This window comes from Hibiscus syriacus, unplaced genomic scaffold (genome assembly GCF_006381635.1).
Source record: "Hibiscus syriacus cultivar Baekdansim isolate YM2019G1 unplaced genomic scaffold, ASM638163v2 tig00116974_pilon, whole genome shotgun sequence".
NCBI lineage: Eukaryota > Viridiplantae > Streptophyta > Magnoliopsida > Malvales > Malvaceae > Hibiscus > Hibiscus syriacus.
In genome coordinates, this window is record NW_024063498.1 from 986127 (window position 1) to 1006682 (window position 20556).

General features: G+C 32.4%; 1 protein-coding gene, 1 long non-coding RNA gene and 1 pseudogene across 2 annotated transcripts; 2 read left to right on the top strand and 1 right to left on the bottom strand.

Annotated features, from left to right (window-relative positions):
• The first annotated feature begins 29 nt into the window (after nucleotides 1-29).
• LOC120192268 (E3 ubiquitin-protein ligase ATL42-like) lies at nucleotides 30-1465 on the top strand. Its single transcript, XM_039195064.1, has one exon. It carries the CDS (start codon nucleotides 86-88, stop codon nucleotides 1286-1288), a length of 1203 nt encoding a protein of 400 aa, XP_039050995.1. The 5' UTR covers nucleotides 30-85; the 3' UTR covers nucleotides 1289-1465.
• A 2109-nt stretch (nucleotides 1466-3574) lies between these two features.
• Nucleotides 3575-4055, top strand: LOC120192301. Its single transcript, XR_005522767.1, has 2 exons — nucleotides 3575-3732; nucleotides 3769-4055. It is a non-coding gene; the product is annotated as an uncharacterized LOC120192301 (long non-coding RNA).
• LOC120192300 lies at nucleotides 3845-10808 on the bottom strand (annotated as a pseudogene).
• Between the last annotated feature and the right edge of the window lie 9748 nt (nucleotides 10809-20556).

Below are 20556 nucleotides of genomic sequence, written 5' to 3' on the forward strand. Positions count from 1 at the left end.
TATTTGCTCCAGTAATATATGTGTATGTATATACATTTTCCAGCTGAAAATGCCTGCAGGAGAGGAATAGAATTCTGGGTTTTCCATGATTCGATTAACGGCGACCGGTTTACTTCTTTTTGGCCTGTTTTTCGTCTTCGTCGACGCACAATCGGCCTCGAATGGGACTGATGCCATCTCAGGGGATGCTGTGTCGAATTTCCGACCGAGTTTGGCGGTTGTCATAGGTATACTCTGTGTCATGTTTGCGTTGACCTTTTTCCTCCTTGTCTATGCCAAGTTCTGTCACAGTGCAGCGATTGTTCATGCCAATAACCGTCTTCAAACACTTCGTCGAACGCAGTCTCGGTTCTCGGGGATCGACAAGAAAGTCGTGGAATCGCTTCCTTTCTTTAGATTCTCTTCGCTTAGAGGATCGAAAGAAGGTCTTGAATGTGCGGTCTGTTTATCAAAATTCGAAGATACCGAGATCCTGAGATTGTTGCCTCAGTGCAAGCATGGCTTTCACATCGATTGCATTGATCAGTGGCTAGAAAAGCACTCGAGTTGTCCTCTTTGCAGGCAAAAGATCAACGCCGATGATCCGACGATCTTCACGTACTCGAATAGCATGCGGTTCTCGAGGAACCAATCCGAGCTACGAGAGGACACGAACATCGAGCTCTATATCCACAGAGAGCAGGAGAATCACGGCTCATCGAGGTTCAGCATTGGAAACAGTTTTCGGAAAATCGAAAAAGACGATATCGAAAGCGAAGTACTAATCCAAGAGGATGATGAAGAAGGGTTCCATAAGTTCAATCATAATATCGTTATGTTGGATGTTGTCTTGAAGAACCGATGGAGCAGTGTGAGTTCGTCTGACCTGATGTTCTTGAACTCGGAGATGCTTAACGAGTCATCAAGCAACCGGTTTTCTTCCCTGGACATGAACAAGGAGCAGTTTACGGAAACAAGGACAATCGAAAACGACCGAATCATGAAGATCAAAAAGGAATTGGAGATAAAGGTATTGCTAAACAACCCGGATTCAGCTCCTGGTCTGCCTTCGACATCTGATTCGGCAGCCACATCGAGTCAAGCATCTAGGATTGTTAATCAAACCGAGAAAAGATCGATGTCGGATATAGTTGCTTTATCGAGGTTTCGAGATGCCGGTACAAGGAACAGAACAGGCGAGTGTTCAATGTCTGAAACTTGCACAAAAGAGGAAAGAAAAAGGCGGGTTTGGTTGCCAATTGCCAGGAGAACACTCCAATGGTTTGCCAATCGAGAAAGGTCTCATTGATCCAACACAGCATTTAGATGTTTGAATGTGCTAATTCGTGTAGATAGTTTGATTTGTGCATAATTTCAGTAGGAAAGAGCTACACAATTTTTATTTTTTTCTTATTTTGGTTTCTCTGTGTAATAATCTCGGGTCGAATTCTTTACTTCTAAAAATAAGAATTCTAGTAGTCTACCAGCACATATCATATTATTAGTTGGTTCTTGTGTAATAACCAAAATGCAACCTTACTAATTGAGTCTTTCTATTATGATTAGTGGTTGTTTATTGGCTTTTATTTTGATTAATTGAAAAACAGTTTTGTGCAGTATATATAATTGAACTTGAGCAAAAGGAGCCTGCTTGCCAACCTGGTTTTCTGAATTAAGCATGTTAGTTTATTTAAAGTTTCATTGGCTGAACTAAGGAATCTTGATTTAAAATATCACTTATGATCAGCCAATGGTAGGGTGTTAGAAGTCGGCTTGGATCGGTTTTTGGCTAAAAATTCATCCGATCCGAAAGTATAAATGTTTACGGTTTGGATCGGTTTGGATGTTTCTAAAAAAAAATCTGATCCGATCCAATTAATTGCGGCTTGATTCGGTTTAAATTTGTTCGATTTTTGGATTCTAATTTTTCAAAATTATTCTTGAATTTTTTTTTCATAAAAAAACATCATATATATATATATATATAACAAAAACAAAGAGAATATATATTTTAACAAATGCAAGCTTGTGAAGCTTACAAAGAGAATATATATTTTAACAAATCAAGAAACGAATCAGTTTCTCGTCAGTAAGTCACCCATAAAAGTAAAACGGCACATTTTCTAAGTTTTGTCCGATAATTTTCTCTCTACCTCATAACTGAGGAAATACCAAAAAACTATATTATCCTTCTTTGTTATTATCATTTATTGCACCATTTTTTTTCATTGGCATCGATGACTAGAATCTGGAGCAAACTGTTACGTGCGTGTCGAGGAAAACTGAATATGTATCTAGATTTTGTGGGACTTTTAATGGGTTTGTTTCAAGCTTGTAAATTCAATATTCCATTTCATCGGTTCGGTTTGGATTGGTTACGGATTTTCAAACCGAACCGATCGGTTTTTTTTTCTGTTATCGATTTTTTGGATCGATTTTCGATTATTTTTTTTAGATCAGATTGGGTCTGAACACCCCTAGCTAATGGAACGATACCGTTTTGTTAGTAACACCCAAATATAATAAAACTATTTTTTTTAAATTTATAAATGGAACATCACATCTCATTACAGTACAACATCAAAAGCATTATTTTAAAAAAATATTTGTCTCTAGTTCACTCTTTGAATAATTCTTTTTTTTTTCTATAAGATTTGGGATTAAAAAGGTGAATAAATCTAAAGGATTAAGATTCCAGGTAATTTTGGAAAAGATTGGAGTACATAATTGAATAAAAGGGACAAAATCAATGACATAAGAGATAATTAACGAAAGATTTGACTTGCGTCTAAATATATCTTAAATATACATGCTATATCAACTTGCGATACAATGGCTACATATATATATAATATTATTTATTTTAACTTGTATAACAAGAATATAATTGCAATTGCTACAAGTTTAAATCAGATGTTACATACTAATTTGTTATAATATTCCCATAGTAATCATTTATCTGAATTGCTGGCGATTTCTTAAATTCAACCCATCTTTTGGAAATATTGTGTTGCCCGGTATTTGCTTAATCCGATGTAAAAAAAATACCATTTTACGTTTATTTATTGCATACATAATTAATTGTATTTATTTATTTTGTTAAATATATAATTGAATTAAAATCAAAATTTCATCAACTTTCATTTATAGTTAATCTAATGATACGAGACGTTAAATCTTTTAAATAAATTAGAATCTAAATTTAATATTGTGAATAAAACGAACTGAATTAAAAGGATCGTTAAGTCGAATGTCATTGTTTCTTAATCAAAATATCAGCAAAGTACCTGAAAAATGTAGTCCAGTCTACAGCAGCTGCTTGATAAGGATCTTAAGCTAGCTGAAGACCAGCTAATAACCTGCAAGCTGCAACATCATAGAAGAAACTGAAAGGGGGCTCTCTGTTCATCTGAAATATTTCAAAGGCAGTGGTTTAAATCGGCATGCCCAAGCCGTAACAAGTTCCTATATCAGTGCTTCAGGTATCAAATCTCAACAAACCGATACAATCAATCAAAAAGGAAGATTAGATTCGACTATAAAACTAACGGATGGCAACATATATCCCGGTCCAAAGATTATTTTTCCTAGTCTCTACGAAAGAAAACCACCTACCTTCACTTTTGCATCAGAGGAGCTCGTCGAATGGTGTAGGTAAATGTACTCTTTTAACTCCTCACTAGAACCGCTGCTTGAATTTCCGGAAGTAGATTTATACACCAGCCAGACAATGAATCCGTCTTCAACATCCTTGTTCCCGTACGAAAGCGTGTTCTTAGCTATGCACAGGCTCTTCAATCTCCCTGCTAGATGCCTGTGCTATATATATATATATATGTTTCCTCCAAATACATGAAAATGTCAATGGTGGAATACCTTTGCAACTAAATTACAGAGGTCAATCATAGACTGGAGTTCTCAAACAACATATCACATTCCATACATCTACAGATATGATGATCAAAATGGTAAATGCCAATTAATTATCTACTGCCACCGGCAAAGTAATGTAGACGGCTTGGATTACAAAAAACCTCATTAACATGTTTACCTATTTACAAAAACGGGAAATACGTTAAAGAATTTGAGCCTAGTAGCTGAGCTATCCACGGAATTAGTTAGATGGCTAATTTTGGAAACAGAGAACAAAAACGTAACTAGATATTGTTCCACTGCTACACTGGATTCATGGCATCGAGAAAAGAATCTTGGAGTTATGAGCAATCTAAGGCCTGCAACTTTACACTTGCTGTCCAGTTTCCGACAATCTGATTGTCAATCTCACCGCATGGAATAGAACTCCATACCAAACTGTGACAAAAAGTAGAATTATGGCAAGCCATAGATAATTCGTTTTTACCACTCATCAAGCCACTCAGGAACGTTGAGCTCTGCTATATCTTGAGGTGGAGACGCAACACCAACAGGGCAATCCTCAGAACGAATTTCCAACTGTTGAGCTACACGAGAAGCTAACTCGGGGAACAGGAAAAGTCCGATTTCTGATCCCTTTCCAGTCAACACTATCAAACCACGGATGGCTTCTGATGAAGAGGAACCATGACTTCCCAGCCTTGTACTTTCATCAACTTCAAGTAACTGAAAGTTTGTTGTAATACAAACATGTGAGGGATTCTATGCATTGATGTATTTATGCAGAAGAAACGGTAATAAAAAGACCTTAGTGATTATGCAACAGCTTCGGGGCTTAATTATCCGAAAGAATAAACTGTCCTTTAGCATCTTTGCAAATGTATCAAGCTCGCTTTGTCTCCATGATCCAAACGGCATTTCACCTTGCAGCAAGAAATAGATCAGGACTCCGAGGGCCCACCTGCATTAAACATTTCAAAAGACTAGTATCATAGAAGAGGGGAGACAGGAAGAACACCTGATCAAACTGTGCATAAATTTAACATCGTTAGCAAGAAATAGTAAATTAAAGCCCCATCTTTAAACCATATAAACAATTGAAGAACTAAACAAACACTCCAGGTTGAATTAAATTTCTCTCTATAATGTTGGTTACAAATCTCTATTGTGAACACGTTCACTCCTCTGGTTCTTTAACAAGTTAGCAAAGTTGTAATTTTGAGTTATTTAATTATGCTCCTTTAGATTCTAAATAAACATGAAGAGGTTTATGATACCAGAAATGTAAAACAGAACGTATTTTTACCAGTCGGCGGAAGACCATGGCCCTTTCCCTGAACTACCTCTGGTGCTAAAGAGTCGGCCATTCCACAAATTGTAAATGTTCTCTCACTAGATAACTTCTTCCCAAATCGAAGTCAACTAGCTATACACAGCATGGCAAAACAAAATAATTAAGCTTAGCTAATTGTGATTTGGAACCATTATGAGTAAGAAAGGGCAACCTTTTGGTCAAGTATAACATATCAGTTCAAATGTGCATGTAACATGATGTATAATACACATAGACTGGCACCAACCTGTAAATAGCCCGTTTTGTCCAACATTAAAACATCAGGAGACACACCTCTATAAAGGACGCCATTCTGAAATTCAAAATGAAATGTGGATGTAGAAAAACTGTAAGAAATAAACAGATGCGCAAAGAATGAGGAAACGAAGTAAAGAAAAAAAGGATTGCTTATAGAAATCTGACCTCATGTAGATCTTCTAAGGCAGTAACAACAGAGGCAGCACAGAACCTTGCCGATTGTTCATCTAGAGCGGTGTGAAGAATTGAAGCCAAGGGCAGGAAAGATATGTATCAATAGAATCGCATGCATTTGATCAGCACAAGTGCACAGCACAATCATGCACAATCATTCCACTTATCACATGGTACATAGGGAAAATGTGTTCTTTAACTTACCATTCCTGAGCAAAAATAAACACATATACAGAAGAACACAACCAACCTGTGTCTCTTAGAAGTACAAGCCCAATTTCACTACAGTCAGTGGAATATAAACATGTTCTCCAATCCTGCGTATGAAATTAGATAAGTTTAAGAGATTTCTCTCTTCATGATAACATTTTGCTAACCACACACGGAAGAGGCAGAACTAAGAACTTCTTACCAATTGAGAGATGCTAACTTTAGCAAGAGTCGAAAATATCAATTTCTTTGACAGAAGCCTTGGGCACATCTGGAGAATAGTCTGGAGACCTAAATGGCAATAACAACAATGTCATTCTAAATGAAAGGCATTAAAACCTTCAGATAAGAAACAAAAAGTTAACTGTTTTTTAGTTAGAGGACAAAAGGCCTACATACAGGAAATAGAAGGTTGATGGATGGGAAATATGAAATGAAACACAACCTAACAAGAGAATGAGAGGAAACAAGATGCAACATTTAGTGCATGAGACTAAGACATACTATGATCATCCTGGGAAAGCTTTGTCAAAGGACCAACAACTGAATCAAATTTCTCCTTTGTCAAAAGAGCACACGTGACATCACCCACTGCAATGGCACTTAAGGAACCATTATGTTGCCCAAGAAGTGTCCATTCCCCAAAATAGCTTCCTTCAGTCTTTCAATAGACAGTTCTTTGCCAGTCTGTTGATCATTGCCCTCTTTCAGGTTATCAGACTTGAGACTGCAGATACTCGGACAGCTTAACAAATCCTTATCAAAAGTAATCCTCACTTGCCCTTCTGGATAATGTACAATGCAGAGAGGGCTTCATTCTGCAGACATGCACAAGAAATATAAGAAACAAGAATGTGAACAAGGAAAAAAAATACACTACGAAAATAAAACAGAAGGAAAAAAAAAATACTGGAAGGAGAAACATCTACCCTATTAACTATGGCCTCCCGCTGGAAAGGAAACTTCAGAAAGAGAATCTGCAACATGACTCAGCTGTAAATTGTCAATCTAGATAGAAGATCCCGGAGCGAAGCAACTTCAAGGATGACAAATTTGAAAACTTGGACATCAATTCCGCGAAAGTCTTCTCTTTTTAGAGCCCAAAGAGTCCCACTTGTCACAGCACGCACAGAGGCTTGGAGGGGCTTATTGTACCGTATAGCAACAGAAAAAAATATCGTGGTCAGCAGGTTATACCATTTTTTTACCAGAAAGAGCGGTAAAATTTCCAGCCCTCAAGAAACAAACAGGTTTCACAAACATCTAAAATATAAATATCAACTAAAATGATAAAGCAACAGAAAAAATTATCGTGGTCAGCAGGTTATACCATTTTTTTACCAGAAAGAGCGGTAAAATTTTCCAGCCCTCAAGAAACAAACAGGTTTCACAAACATCTAAAATATATAAATATCAACTAAAAATGATAAATGATAGGTGCTTCAGCAAATTAGTTCTTTTTTGCTACTCAACAAAAAATAGTGGTAACATGTTATTCTTTTTGTTTACTAATCTACATCTATTCTCTACATGCTTTTTAAACACACAATGCAGTTTTCACTAAGCAAAACAATTTGTAAAGTTGAGAAAATAGAATTAAAGAGTTCTTTATTAACTAGAGATGAGACATGAAAAAGAAAAAAACATACATTAGTGCCAGCTCACCGAAAGATGATAACTTCTCAGCTGTATACTTCTGCAAAACCCTTGGCACATCTCCATTTTTATCTTCCTGCCAGTATAGTTTCTAGTGAAAAACTTACTGAAAATAAATAATTATCTATGAACTAAGAAATCATTAATAATAACAGAAAATAGTGATAATTAAATTTAGAGCATGGCTAGACAGAGCCAAACTGCAGTAAGTAATCAACACATTTGAACTGAAAAGTAAGTTCAAATTCATAAGACAAGCTTGGGCCTCAAGAGCTTTGATAGGTTTAAACATAAATAACTTGTAACCAATATATATATATAATGATTAAGACAAACCTGGGTTGCTAAGACCTCAAATTCCACTTCCACAACATAAAAGCAGTCACCTTCACCACCCTGCAAAGTATAACAAAATCAGAGTCAACTTCTATTGTAACACTATCAAAACTACCTCTAGAACCGTATCTAAGATATCAGTTCCTTCATGCCTAGCATGTGAAGCCATGGCAATTGAATTAGGGTTTAGCTTTCTGAAAGAGAACTTGAACCAAAATTGGCCAGCCACAAATGCTTATTCGCAGGAAGAGAAGTTCTGGACCTTACGCAACTAATGATTATAAAAGGTATAAGGGGGAGGGGAGGGGGGGTTTCGAGCAAGTTCTTCAAGATCATTATCCTATTCATTACAACTACAATGACATCTTTGTTTGGGATTCATAACTTACAGGAAAGTATTGAAGCAATAAAATCATTTAAAGACGTGTTGCTTGTGCAGCTAGACAAAAAACATCAGAATTACATGAAATACTAGCAATAAATGAAATTAAGTGCAAGTAGAATAACTAACCTGTTGAACAACAATATCCCCAGGTTGGACCTCAACTCTTTGCATGCAATCCAATAAAACATGACACTGGAATCAGTTAATTTTCTGAATAGGAAATGGTCGTGCAATGCCTGCTCTATATGTGCCTGTAACATAAATACAGAACAGCTTAGGTGAAGAAACACTTTAGTGTATACAAAACAAATAGAATATAACAGACAGCTTACCTCTTCTTCCCAAGTTTTCCTGTGAGCAGGAGGTGGCGGAACCCAGACTTGCCCATTCTCCAATGAACTCTCAATAGCACGAAGACGAGCCCGTGATAAGTCATGCCTTGCACGGTGGTTGCTTGAACTCCAGCTAAAAGTTGAAGAAGATTGATCCTGTTGCCTCTAACACTTGACGAACAGGAGGCCGTAAAATTGTAGCAGGCTTAGCTGTTTCGCCATTAGCCTGAAGGGAAAAGCCCAATTATAAACAAACAACAACACAAAGACAAGAAATACATTTGACAAAAAAAGAATGCTCACTTACACCAGCTAGCCCATTAATATGCACAACAATCACAGTAATATCATCAGTACGGTTTCATACTGAAGCCAAAGTCGATAAGATTCAGCCACAATTGCAGCACAAGCATCACGGGATCCTTGTATTTTACAACCTGAATAATATTGAGACAATCACTGATAAAGAAAGACCAGAACAAGGAATATCTAAAGTTTGGCAGCGAAGTGCACGATCAAATAAAACATTGTAAATAGAAAGATGATGAAAAGCATTAAAAATTATCATTGTATTTATATGGATCTACAAGTAAAAGATAATAAAAAAGCAAACCTTTTCCAACTAGAAACCAATGGAGTGTACGTCACTAAATTATTTTTCCTGATTTGTATCATTAATGATTACCAATTCCCCATATATAAACTGTAACTACAAAAGGCAGCTCCTAGATAGATATCCCAGTTCAACCGAATATTAAGCAATCTAAGAACAATATGACTAACTCCAATCATTTAATCCCTGCAAAAACAACTACTGAGCCTTAGTTTATTTACTAATAAAAAACATTTTATTATTCAAATGATTCCTTGCTTACTTACCATATCAACCACGGTTGACTAGAAAGGAACTCGAAAACTCCATCACTAGCAAGTACAAAGAAAGGATGATCTTCAGTAAGCTTCAACACGACAATCTCTGGATTCGCCTCAACACCAATTGTCTCAGCAATTGAATCCCCAATACTCCTCGTGAAAGCCGTTCCAGGATACATCCCATTCGGCACCCAAAGCCTGGGAGGATCACCATCATCGCCTTCCTCGGTTCCCCAACACTGCACATCCGGATTCTTCAACCCTTCAATTTGATCCAATGTAAGCACTCTCGCTCCACAAGCTTCACTCTCCAGCTCATCAACTCGAAACGGGGTCTGATCAATAGACAAATCAACGGCCGCGATCGCCACGTACGATCGTCCGACCACGAACTAAAACCGTTATAGCCGTCGTTCCACTCATGCTATCATCCAAACTATCAGCGTGCAGCTGTGTATTTGTCGCCAAATAAGCAGCATGGCAAGCTTCTATGGCATCGACGTGAAACTTATTATTCCTCAATAAATTCTCGCATAATTTTCTTTTCACAAATTGCGAACACTGAGCTCCGAATTCCCCGTGGCCGTCAAAAACGCCGAAGAAATGATCGTCGGGATTTGTTCCAAACGGAGTGTGGATACAAAAACTGTCCTGATTAGCCTTATCTAAAGCATCTGGATAATAACCTCTTTGAGATAAGTAAGAATACTTAAGCTCGAAATTGCCGGAGGGGACCGAAACGGTTCGAGAACCGTCCAGAGGAAGGAACTGAGCTGAAACCCTAGAGAGTCGAGTTATACCGAGCTCCGGGTCACCGGCTCGGTTCAAGCTTAACCGAGAGTGGATTTGGTCTCTGGTTTCTTCGTCTTCGTTTGAAGATGCGGGCGAGAAAAGGCAAGCTCCGCCGCGTTTGGCCTTACACTTTGTGGCTCTTTGACCCTTGCATCTCTCGGCACGCAAATCTCGCCGATGCAAGCTCGGGAGTAAACGCAACCCATCACTCTACTGTTTCAAAACACTCACACAAAAGTTCGAGAAGTAAAGCAGGTAACGAAATTGAACAAATTCTTCACTTCATCGCCGTCTCTAAAATCAATACTAGATGTGTTTACGTTGAGATTCCAAAAAACTAAACGAATTTTCAAGAAAAAATCTAAAAGATTTCCATTTTGTGATTTGTTTGGATCTCCTCTGATTATGCAGTAAATGCCGGTCAATAATATGTACGACAAAACATAAAAGATTCGAACCAGAGAAATTGAACGAATATTTCAAACAATTTTCGAAATTTGATAACTGAAATGAAATCAGATGATAGAGAGGAGAAAATTATGGTCTATTGTTTGAAAAGCCGTTACAGAGAGTTACCAATGAAAAAGCAAGCAATGACACTTAAATTGCTATTAAAAAATTAGGAAATTATATTATAAAAATATTAAAGATACATAGAGAAATATGAACATGGACGGAGAGAGAAATTTATTATGCTGGTAGACTACAGTCTCAGTCTCAGACTCAGTGGATGACTCGAAAGCCGCTGACTCACCCCAGATGAGGGAGCGTAAGTTAGCGTAACGAGATTAAAGAGCGCCTCCTGCGTAAGTTGCACATGTATTATTATACTTGGAGTCTAACAAGTTGGTGCTGCGTAATGCTCCAATCACAAGGAATACAAAACGACAGTGTTGGCTACGCGCTTGTTCTGCCCGGTTTTGTTTCTATGCTAATAGCAGATAGTATTAGACTTCAGGGTTTTCAATTAGAAAATAGTATTAGAATTTTTTAAGTGTATAATATTTGAGATTTAATTATAAAAGTATATATATATGTAACGGTATTCATGAAAAAAGTCACCAGTTCTCATGAGCAACCATTCCACGTTCGTAATTGTGATTTTAAAAATTACTTTTTATGATTATAGATAAGGTTAGATCGAATTTCGATTTATTCAAATTTATTTCTGAGTATTATTTTTTTAAATCTATCATTCAATTAATTTAGGTTTTTGGAAGTTCCATCCAACATCCTATATGAGTTTAAGAAGATTTTATCTGAGTAAATTTTGATCCAATATTTTAAATAAAAACTCACACATGACCCAATCCAATCTCCCATATACATATTCATATTTATCATGTAAAGCATAGACATGATTGAAAAAAATATAAAGATATATTATTATAAATATTTCTAAATATATAATAATAATAATATTATTATTAGATTGGGTTGAAGGTTTTTATCCTAGAACCAAATACGACTAACTTCACTGTTCAAAAAAAAATAACCCGTCTCTAACTAAAATAAAAATAGACTTAATATAAAAAAATGTTTAAACTATATTTTAAGTTAATTTTAGGTGTCTAAAGAATTTTTTTGCTTAAAATAGATTTATAATATTTCCAATGTTATATTTTAAGTATATATGCTGTGACAGTCGTTAAAAAACTCCGTTAATTGACCCATGTTACATTTATATTTCTTTTAATTTTAATTTTTAAAAAATATTTTTTTAGAAAAATCAAAATGCACCCATCTGTCTCTTTTAACTCCTCCGCCATCTCTTCCTTCCTTGTCGTCGTAGCGCTCCTCCACCAGCTTCCATCTCTAAGAGAGATTTGAATAGAAATAAATTTCCATTGCTACAGATTGAAAACAAATAAGCTTCCACCAGCTTCAAAATATATAATTTGCGGATCAGTGTGTTTTCCGAACACATCACCGTTACCATTACTGCTTTTATCATTCAAGGATTGAACTTCTGGACATGGTGGGTAATATGGTTAACCCTGAAAACAGAGTCAGTCTATTCATCCATTAACAACTTACTCAAAATATTTCTGGATTGAATCTTTAACTCGTCAGCCATTATTTCAAGTATCTCACAAGCAATTTTCTTCACGAATTTCATGTAATTACTCAAAGTCAATTTATAAACCCCTTAATTTATAAATTACTGGTGCGATGTAAAGGTTGGGGACGATGGAGGATGGGTTTATGCGAGCAGGAACTGGGGACGACGGAGGAGGGATTTACGCAGGCAAGAGGGAAATTAGGGTATTAGTTTTTTCATAAAAGAATAATATATAAATATGTGTCAATTATCAGATTTTGTTAACGTTACTGTGGGAACACTTATAAAATGGAATGTTAGAAACGTTAAATGTTAAGCAACTATTTTGAGGAAAAAAAATTTGTATACACCTAAAATTAATTTAAGATATAATTATACATTTATTTTTATACTAAATTATAAAAATAATTCAATCGTATAAATTATATCAAATCGAATTAAAATATATATCAAATTTAAATTAAAAAAATATCCCTAATCTCTCTTACTCCCTCCCTCAAAGCTTCTTATCGTTCTCAATGAATATTTCTTCTACTCTTTTAGCTCTTATTTATTTATTATAAATTAGTATGCCGCTGGGATGTCCCAGAAATATAATTAGGCATTTTTTAACAATGATAATCATATTTTATTAATAAAAATAATGGAAGGAATTAAAATTAAAATACACTCAAATATATAGAGAAAAATATTAAACCCATAGATGGGAATAAAAACGAAACATTGCATGGATAATGATGTTATACATTAAAAGAATATGGTAACCTTCATAAAATTTCTTGTCTTTTTGTCGAACGAGAGACGTCTTATGAAGTGATATTTGAGTGGTGAGCGAACCAAATAATTTGACAGGCTATTTCGCTACAAAATTATGATTATATCGGCAAATAACCTTTTACCAAAGAGGAGATCTGACAATACGTGACAATCGACAAATCAATCAGAAAACAAATGTCGTGAGGATCTTTGTATGAGCACCAAAACGATCGCAGAGATATACAAAAAACGTACCAAAAACCATAAGAAACGTGTCATAATAACATATAAAAAATGTGCAGCAAGAGCAGAGAAAAAGCGTGTCACAAGGACAAATATTTTTTATTTTAAATTGATAGAAAAACTCAATAAAAAAAACAAGGACATGGTATGAAAAAAGAAAATAACAACAATCTCTGTCGGTCGCCGACTAATATTGTCGTCGGCTAAACAACACAAAAATATTGAGAGAGAAATTAAGTTAGAAAAAAATAGAAAATTCTAATCATTTAATCTAATTTCGTCTAAATCAAAATGAATGAACTACAATTAAAATTTATAATCACGATCACTTATGTTGAATATCAACATTTTTATTTTAATTCATTCGTTTTAAACATGACATTATTTATCACATGTCACATATTTATTAGTGTTATTAATATTTTCTCAATTCACCTTGAATTTTTATAATAAAATGATATTTTAGATACTTATATGAGTTGAACTATGAGAGATTTATAAAGGCTTGAAACTTGTATGAACCCATGATTTTGAACTTTTGATAGCGCAAATGGATAACGAAGATGTATTTGGACTGCTTTCTCCTCCTCTTGAATCAATCTCTTTGCTCTGGTGAGAGTAATATTGGTCTTTATACTAAAGCATGGTTCATTAATTTTCATAAAAATTTATCCAAAACGAATGTTATAGCGGACTTCGTAACTAAGATAGACCCTTCCTCAGATAAATCGATTATTTTTTCGTCGTACTCACCACAAGTTTTTGGTATCCTATTGCACCAAAGGATTTAAAGTGATAGCTTTTTCTTCCTCTATTTAAATAAAAAAAATATTATAATATTTTTATTAAAAAATAAAATATACCCAGTATTTGTTTATTTCATTTTAAAACTTTAAAATACAATAGTCAATGGTCAATGCATGGAAAATACCAAGGAGACATGCCTTATAAATTTAAAATTAGTTCTAGAATTGGGTTTAAATTTTAAAAAATAAAATAAATTTGGAAATGATCAATGTTATCGTAAACTAAAATGTTTTTCCCTCTTTTTTTCTGGTTTCCTTTGGAATGTTTCTAATGTCGCTATCATTCATTAAATGCTAAAAATATATAGTCCGATCATTTAGCTTTGAAAGCTTGCCGGAAAAAAATTCGAAAGAGCTTTACAGCAATATATTTGCATTATTGTTTTTAAAATAAGGACTACTAACTTTGAATAAAAAATTACTTTCTAGATGATCTTGTTCAATTATCAATATATGATATATTAATCTATAAAGTTAAATTAAATATTGTAAATATTTATTATGAGAGTAACTCTTTTAATCTAATTTATTTTATTTAAATTTCTGACTAATTAATTTTTTTCGAGATAATTTTTACTTAAAGGAGGAGAAAGGAGAATTTTATTTCTAATGTGTATTGATCCCACAATCTAGGAAAGAGAAAAAAAATCAACTAAAAACTTTTAATCACTTACTCTATATATTATTGACCTGGTCAACTAATTGTTAATGGTTAATTTTTTTTTGTTGATTTTAATCTTTCAATGTGATAAATTATTTGAATTTAAATCTAATTTATTTTTGAAGTGTATATATAAAAATTATATTAAAATAAATAAATAATTATAATATAATTCTAAATCGGAAATCAGAATGAATTCAACCTCAACCACATATTAGGATATGTGAGTTTCAACTATGTTGGTCACGGTTGAAGTTTTACAATCTTGAGTTTTTAAGTTTGAATTTTAATCATACGTGGAATATATGATTTTATTGTTATTATATATAATTAAAAGAACCTTTAAGTTAATATTATTTTGAATCATCATTAAATTTTAATTTATTTAATAGAATACAATCTTATCACTATGATGATTTTACCACTAAAGATAAAACTTCAGTCGCGAGAAAAGAAAAGAAGAAAATAGTCCAATATGGTAATATCTATAACAAACGCATACAATTATTGAAAAAATGGTATCTAATCTTACCTTAAATGATGATTAGGAAATAAATTATTTTATCAATAGATAAATGTATTTGGAGACACATCATGTTCAATAAAACCCACCACCGCAACACACTAGCATTTTGGCCTTTAGTCTCCGTCCACCAATAAAAGCACAAATATGTGTCTGTCTTTTTCCGACTTAAGCACTTGAATTAAGTAAAGATGTTTTTTATTTGATTTTAATTAAATTAATTAGTTGAATTAAAATTTAATTAATTTAATTAATCGGTTAAGTGGTTATATGTCATATTAATTAATGATTTAAAAATATTTAAATTATATCTCTATTTTATCTAATAAAAATGAGAATTTATATATATATATCAGATTGGATTGAGTGTTGGTTTTACCCAAAAATTAGATCAACTTTTCAATCAGTGGAACTTTCTTTTATCCAGATCAGGTAGAGTGGTAAGTCGAAAGATATTATACTCAAACCAAATATTGATAATGTTGGAATCGTCTTTCGGGTGGACTTGAAATTGAGCTTCGACTTGAATGAAATGATTTGAGTCGTCTCCGATCATTTAAAAAACAAGATTTAGGCCGATCCGACACCATCTTATCTGATATGTGTCTTACTAAAGCTATGTCAGATTCAAGAGTCAGTTACAATCAAGGAAGGAATAACACCCTTGAACTGCCTTTTTGGTACTAATTAATTTCCAGTTGTCTTTAATTAAGAAAATCGAAAGCTAAATTAAAAGGTAACAGTTGATCCTAATTACTTACTTCCGATTGATTTGAACGAAAACCTTTAAGAAAAATGTTAGATTTGTAATACTGGATAAACCAAAAAAGAAAAAAATGTACATTAAATAAGGATACTTCGAACATAAGGAAAAAGGCAAGTAGACACATAAAAGGATTAAATAAACAAATTAAATAAAAAATTAAAAGAAAATAAAAAAATCATAAAAATAAAAACAATAAAATAATAAATAATAAACAAATAAAATAAAGCAAGTAAAATGCATAAACAAAATAAAATGAAATAAAAATAAAGAAAAAATATAATTTTAAAAAACGGAAACAAACTAGATAAAGAAAATACGAAAAGAAAAAATATACATTATAATATTTGAAAAACGAAAACAATGACAAAAATAATACCAATATAAAATATAGAATAAATATGTATATAAAAATAAAATGTGGGAAAATAAAAATAAAATAAATAAAAATTTTAAAAAACAGAAACAAAAGAACAAAAAGAAAACAAATAATAAAATAACTAAGGAAAAATACATACAAATGTTAAATTAAAAAAATAATAATTAAAATATAAATTAAGTAAAAAAACTAAATTAAAATAAAAAAAATTGGAGGTCAAATTAAAAGGAAAATTGGTGTAAATATCAAATTTTGGGGAAAAATAAAATATATAAAAAAATAGGGTTCCAAAAAATAATTTCCCCTTTATTCACGAAAACACGCGGACCCTGGTTCTCGGGTCGGGTTAACACGCGGGTCGCCCAACGGGTTGGATATAAAGCCCAAACCCTTAAACACTTTCCCATTATTTCCTTAGCCTCCAAACCGATCAAAACACCAACCCATAAATTCTCTGAATTGTTCATCCATGTTCTATAAGTATGAAAAACAACCACCGTGAAAACCCAGAAACCGATGGCCACCACCTCGCCGACGGTGGCCCACCAAAAAAAATATTTTTAAAAAACTTTTTCCACCCAAAGTTTGAAAATTCGAACCTTTTTTAAAAACTAGCCTCGGAGAGGGCTAGATCAGAGTTTGAAACTCTCGAACCCTCCCCTATTTCATCTACTTTTCGATTTTGGGGGGGGTTTCGAATCAAATCTCAAGCAAAAAATCAACATGCAAGGGCCAAGAACGAACGAGCAAGGTAAAACATGATACTTTTTTTATTTCCTTTTGAAAACCTTACAAAATGTTTGCTAGTATTCCCTTTGATTTTCGTATTTTGCTAGTACTTTCGTGTGTAGTTTTAGTCCCTATTCGTCTGTAAGTTACATCAATTTATAGTCTAACAAAAGACCTATTTTTAGTTCGAGTAGTCTCCTATTTAGACTCAAATTGATGTTTTTTTTTACTTGTTGATGGTGACGTGGAAATCGACCGGTTGCGTTGGCAGTTGAACTCTTCGGGCGAGGGATGCGACGTTTGGAGAGGAGTGGAAAGCGGTTGGCGATTAAAACCCTAATCTGCTCTAGGATTTCATGTTTCGGGTCGCATGTAATGGGTCCACTCTGGGCCATTGGTTTTGGCAGTTTTGTAATGGCTTTTGGGCCAAATGTTTAGGCCTGTAAAAACAAAAACATGTATTATTTTAAATAAACAATAATATATATATATATATATATATATATATATATATATGTATATATATATATAAAGTTATATATGGGCGAAAATTAGTGTCCACAGATAAGTTAGTCTATACCCATCTTAAGTCTATAAATAAAAATATATTTGACGTATTAGGTATAAATTAAAATTTGTTGTAAAAATATATCACTAATGTATCGAATAATAATTTTAAAAGATAGATTTCGTATATGATTGGATGAAGATTCAATGTTTTAGAAATTTTGTTCAAAATCAGAGAGTTAAACCTTCTATTATTGTAACAATGAATATGATTGAATTTGGGATTGAACGCCACCCACGTTGGATAATTATCACAGTTCCCCTTCCTTTTTATTACTCACAGAGGTCCCCTCCTTTTTTTATTTCTTTTCACAGTGGTCCCTTATTATCTCGTAATCTCAACGTCATTCTTCTGTCCCCATGTGTGAGTTTGCGCCTCTAACCCTTTTCTTTTTCCTTCTTCATTAACATGTTTGGCTAAATTACTTGCTGGGAGTTTGGTTACTAACCTGCTTGTTTGTCATTTAATTCTATATTTAAAACAAGGATTAATTAAATTTTTAAAAAATAAGGATTAATTCACAATTTGACTCTCTAAGAATATACAGTTTCCCATTTTGCACTTTAAGTCTTTTTTGACCTATTTTAACCCACCGAACATACTCTTTTATTCCTCTTCTGAATTTACATCCTCCTCCTTCCCTCATTCTTTTTCTTTTATAGTGATTGAGTGCTGTTAGAAGATTTCATGCTATTGAAAGATTTTGAGATGGAGTTCAGTGAATCTAAATAGTTAAAGAGGTTCAAAGATACGAGCAAGTCATAATTAAAGTTTTTATCTGAACCGACGATTAGATTTAGAGATTATAATTTAAGTATATCAAACATAAATCTTAATTTTAATAATTTATGAAAATTTGTATTCATATATATATTGATAAAATTGGGTTGGAAAAGTGATAATGAAACTTTAGATATAAAAATCAAATGAAAAAGAGTTGTAGTCCAATAGAATACGATGATTGAGAACTAAATTTTATAATTGTTCTTATCATATGTCATGTGATATATTTTTATTATTATAATTTATTTTAGTTTGAAGTATAAAAAATCTTAAATTTTGTACACACACCACAGAGTTTGTGTTTCGTGTCAAATCCATAAGAGGTGGTGGGTTTTGGGCAAACGTCACCTCAGCGTTTACTTTTTCAAACAAATTCCAACCACGATGTTTCACCAAATGTCTGGATTATTATTATTGATATTATTAATATTTGATTACTTTTACACAATGTGGACCTTCCCCAACATGAGCCCCTTTTACAAAGCAATTTCTATGTTAAATATACAAGTCAATTGATGTTAAGACTGATGAATTAATTAGAGATTATTTCAGTGAAAACTGATTAAAATAAAATTATTATTATAATTAAAACATTATCTTAATAATGATTTTATTTTTATATCTTTATATAACTTTTAAATATAACTATTTAAGAATCGAACATAAAGTTATTTGATTTATAAAAAAATTCTTTATTATTGGGCGTGATACTTTTAATATATAATTTATTTTTTAATACTGCTTTTAATTTATATATAAATGTTTTGATATCTCATAATTTTTAAGTAGTATCCTATACAATGATAAAAAAAAAATTCTATGAAGAGTTTATTTATTATCACATGTTCTTGTATAATATATAAATTAATAAAAAAGCACACACGATGACTGTTTAATTTTATTTATGAAAAAATTAACTTTATTAGTAATAAATAGAATGTTAATCATTTTATTATCACATGTTCTTGTATAATATATAAATTAATAAAATTAACTTTTATTGGGACATTGAGTTTCTCAAAGGCACAAAGCAAGGTGCATGCAGAGATGTTGATCAATCGAGATGGATCGAATTTTTTATTAAATTGATTTAATTTAAAAGTATATTTTTTATTTAAAATTTAATTTGACTTTAATTCAGAAAGATTTTATTTGATTGAGAACTCGACTCAAATTTTAAAATAAATTTCACATTTACACTTGACACGCTTCGAATAAAAAATATAATTTTATTTGATAAAATAGGTCATATATATATATATATATAACAATGATTAGTATAGTAATTGTCCCTATATATATATATATATATATATGTTAATAATGCTTAAAATGAAAATGCATGTATTATAATATCATACGTTGAAAAAAGGAAATACTTAATTTAGATGGGTTTATAAAGGACTCTCCCTTCTCTTTGTTAAATGTGAAAATGGCAAGGCCCTCGTATATATGCATGCGTCGTATGTCCAACTCATATTTTTGTAGCTGTGTAATTATGTGTCTGTGTTCGCATCTATAAGTATTATATGCATATTAACTTTTTAGAGAAAATAACTGAAATTTGATTCTTTATTTCTATTTAAAAGAAAAGATTTGTTAACTGCTGGATTGACTCATGAATTTATTTCATTAAACATCTGAATAATGTTTGGAGTAGATACACCTTATAATTTTAATTGTTATTGCTGCGGATTTTTAGCTTAAATTTACATTTTGTGTTGAATTTTTCAGGTTATAAATATCAAGGGCTTTCATAATTTTCAATCCATCCAAAAATAAAAAATAAAAATCCGTCTAGTATTTCATTTGAATTTTAAAACCTTTTTAACTTTTTATTTTTATTTTATAGTATTAAGAGAAAAGCAATATCATTAAAGTAAATTCTAATTTTTAGGTTTGCAAATTTTTGGAGATACTGTGTTAATCTCAAAAGACGTTTATCTATTAAGTGATTCCGTATACAATTTCATTTATGATATAAAATTTTAAAAAACGACGAATTCTTGTATAATCCTAGTGATAAACCATAAAATAAAAATAATCAAATTAAATTAAATTAAATTGTATAATTCAATTTGT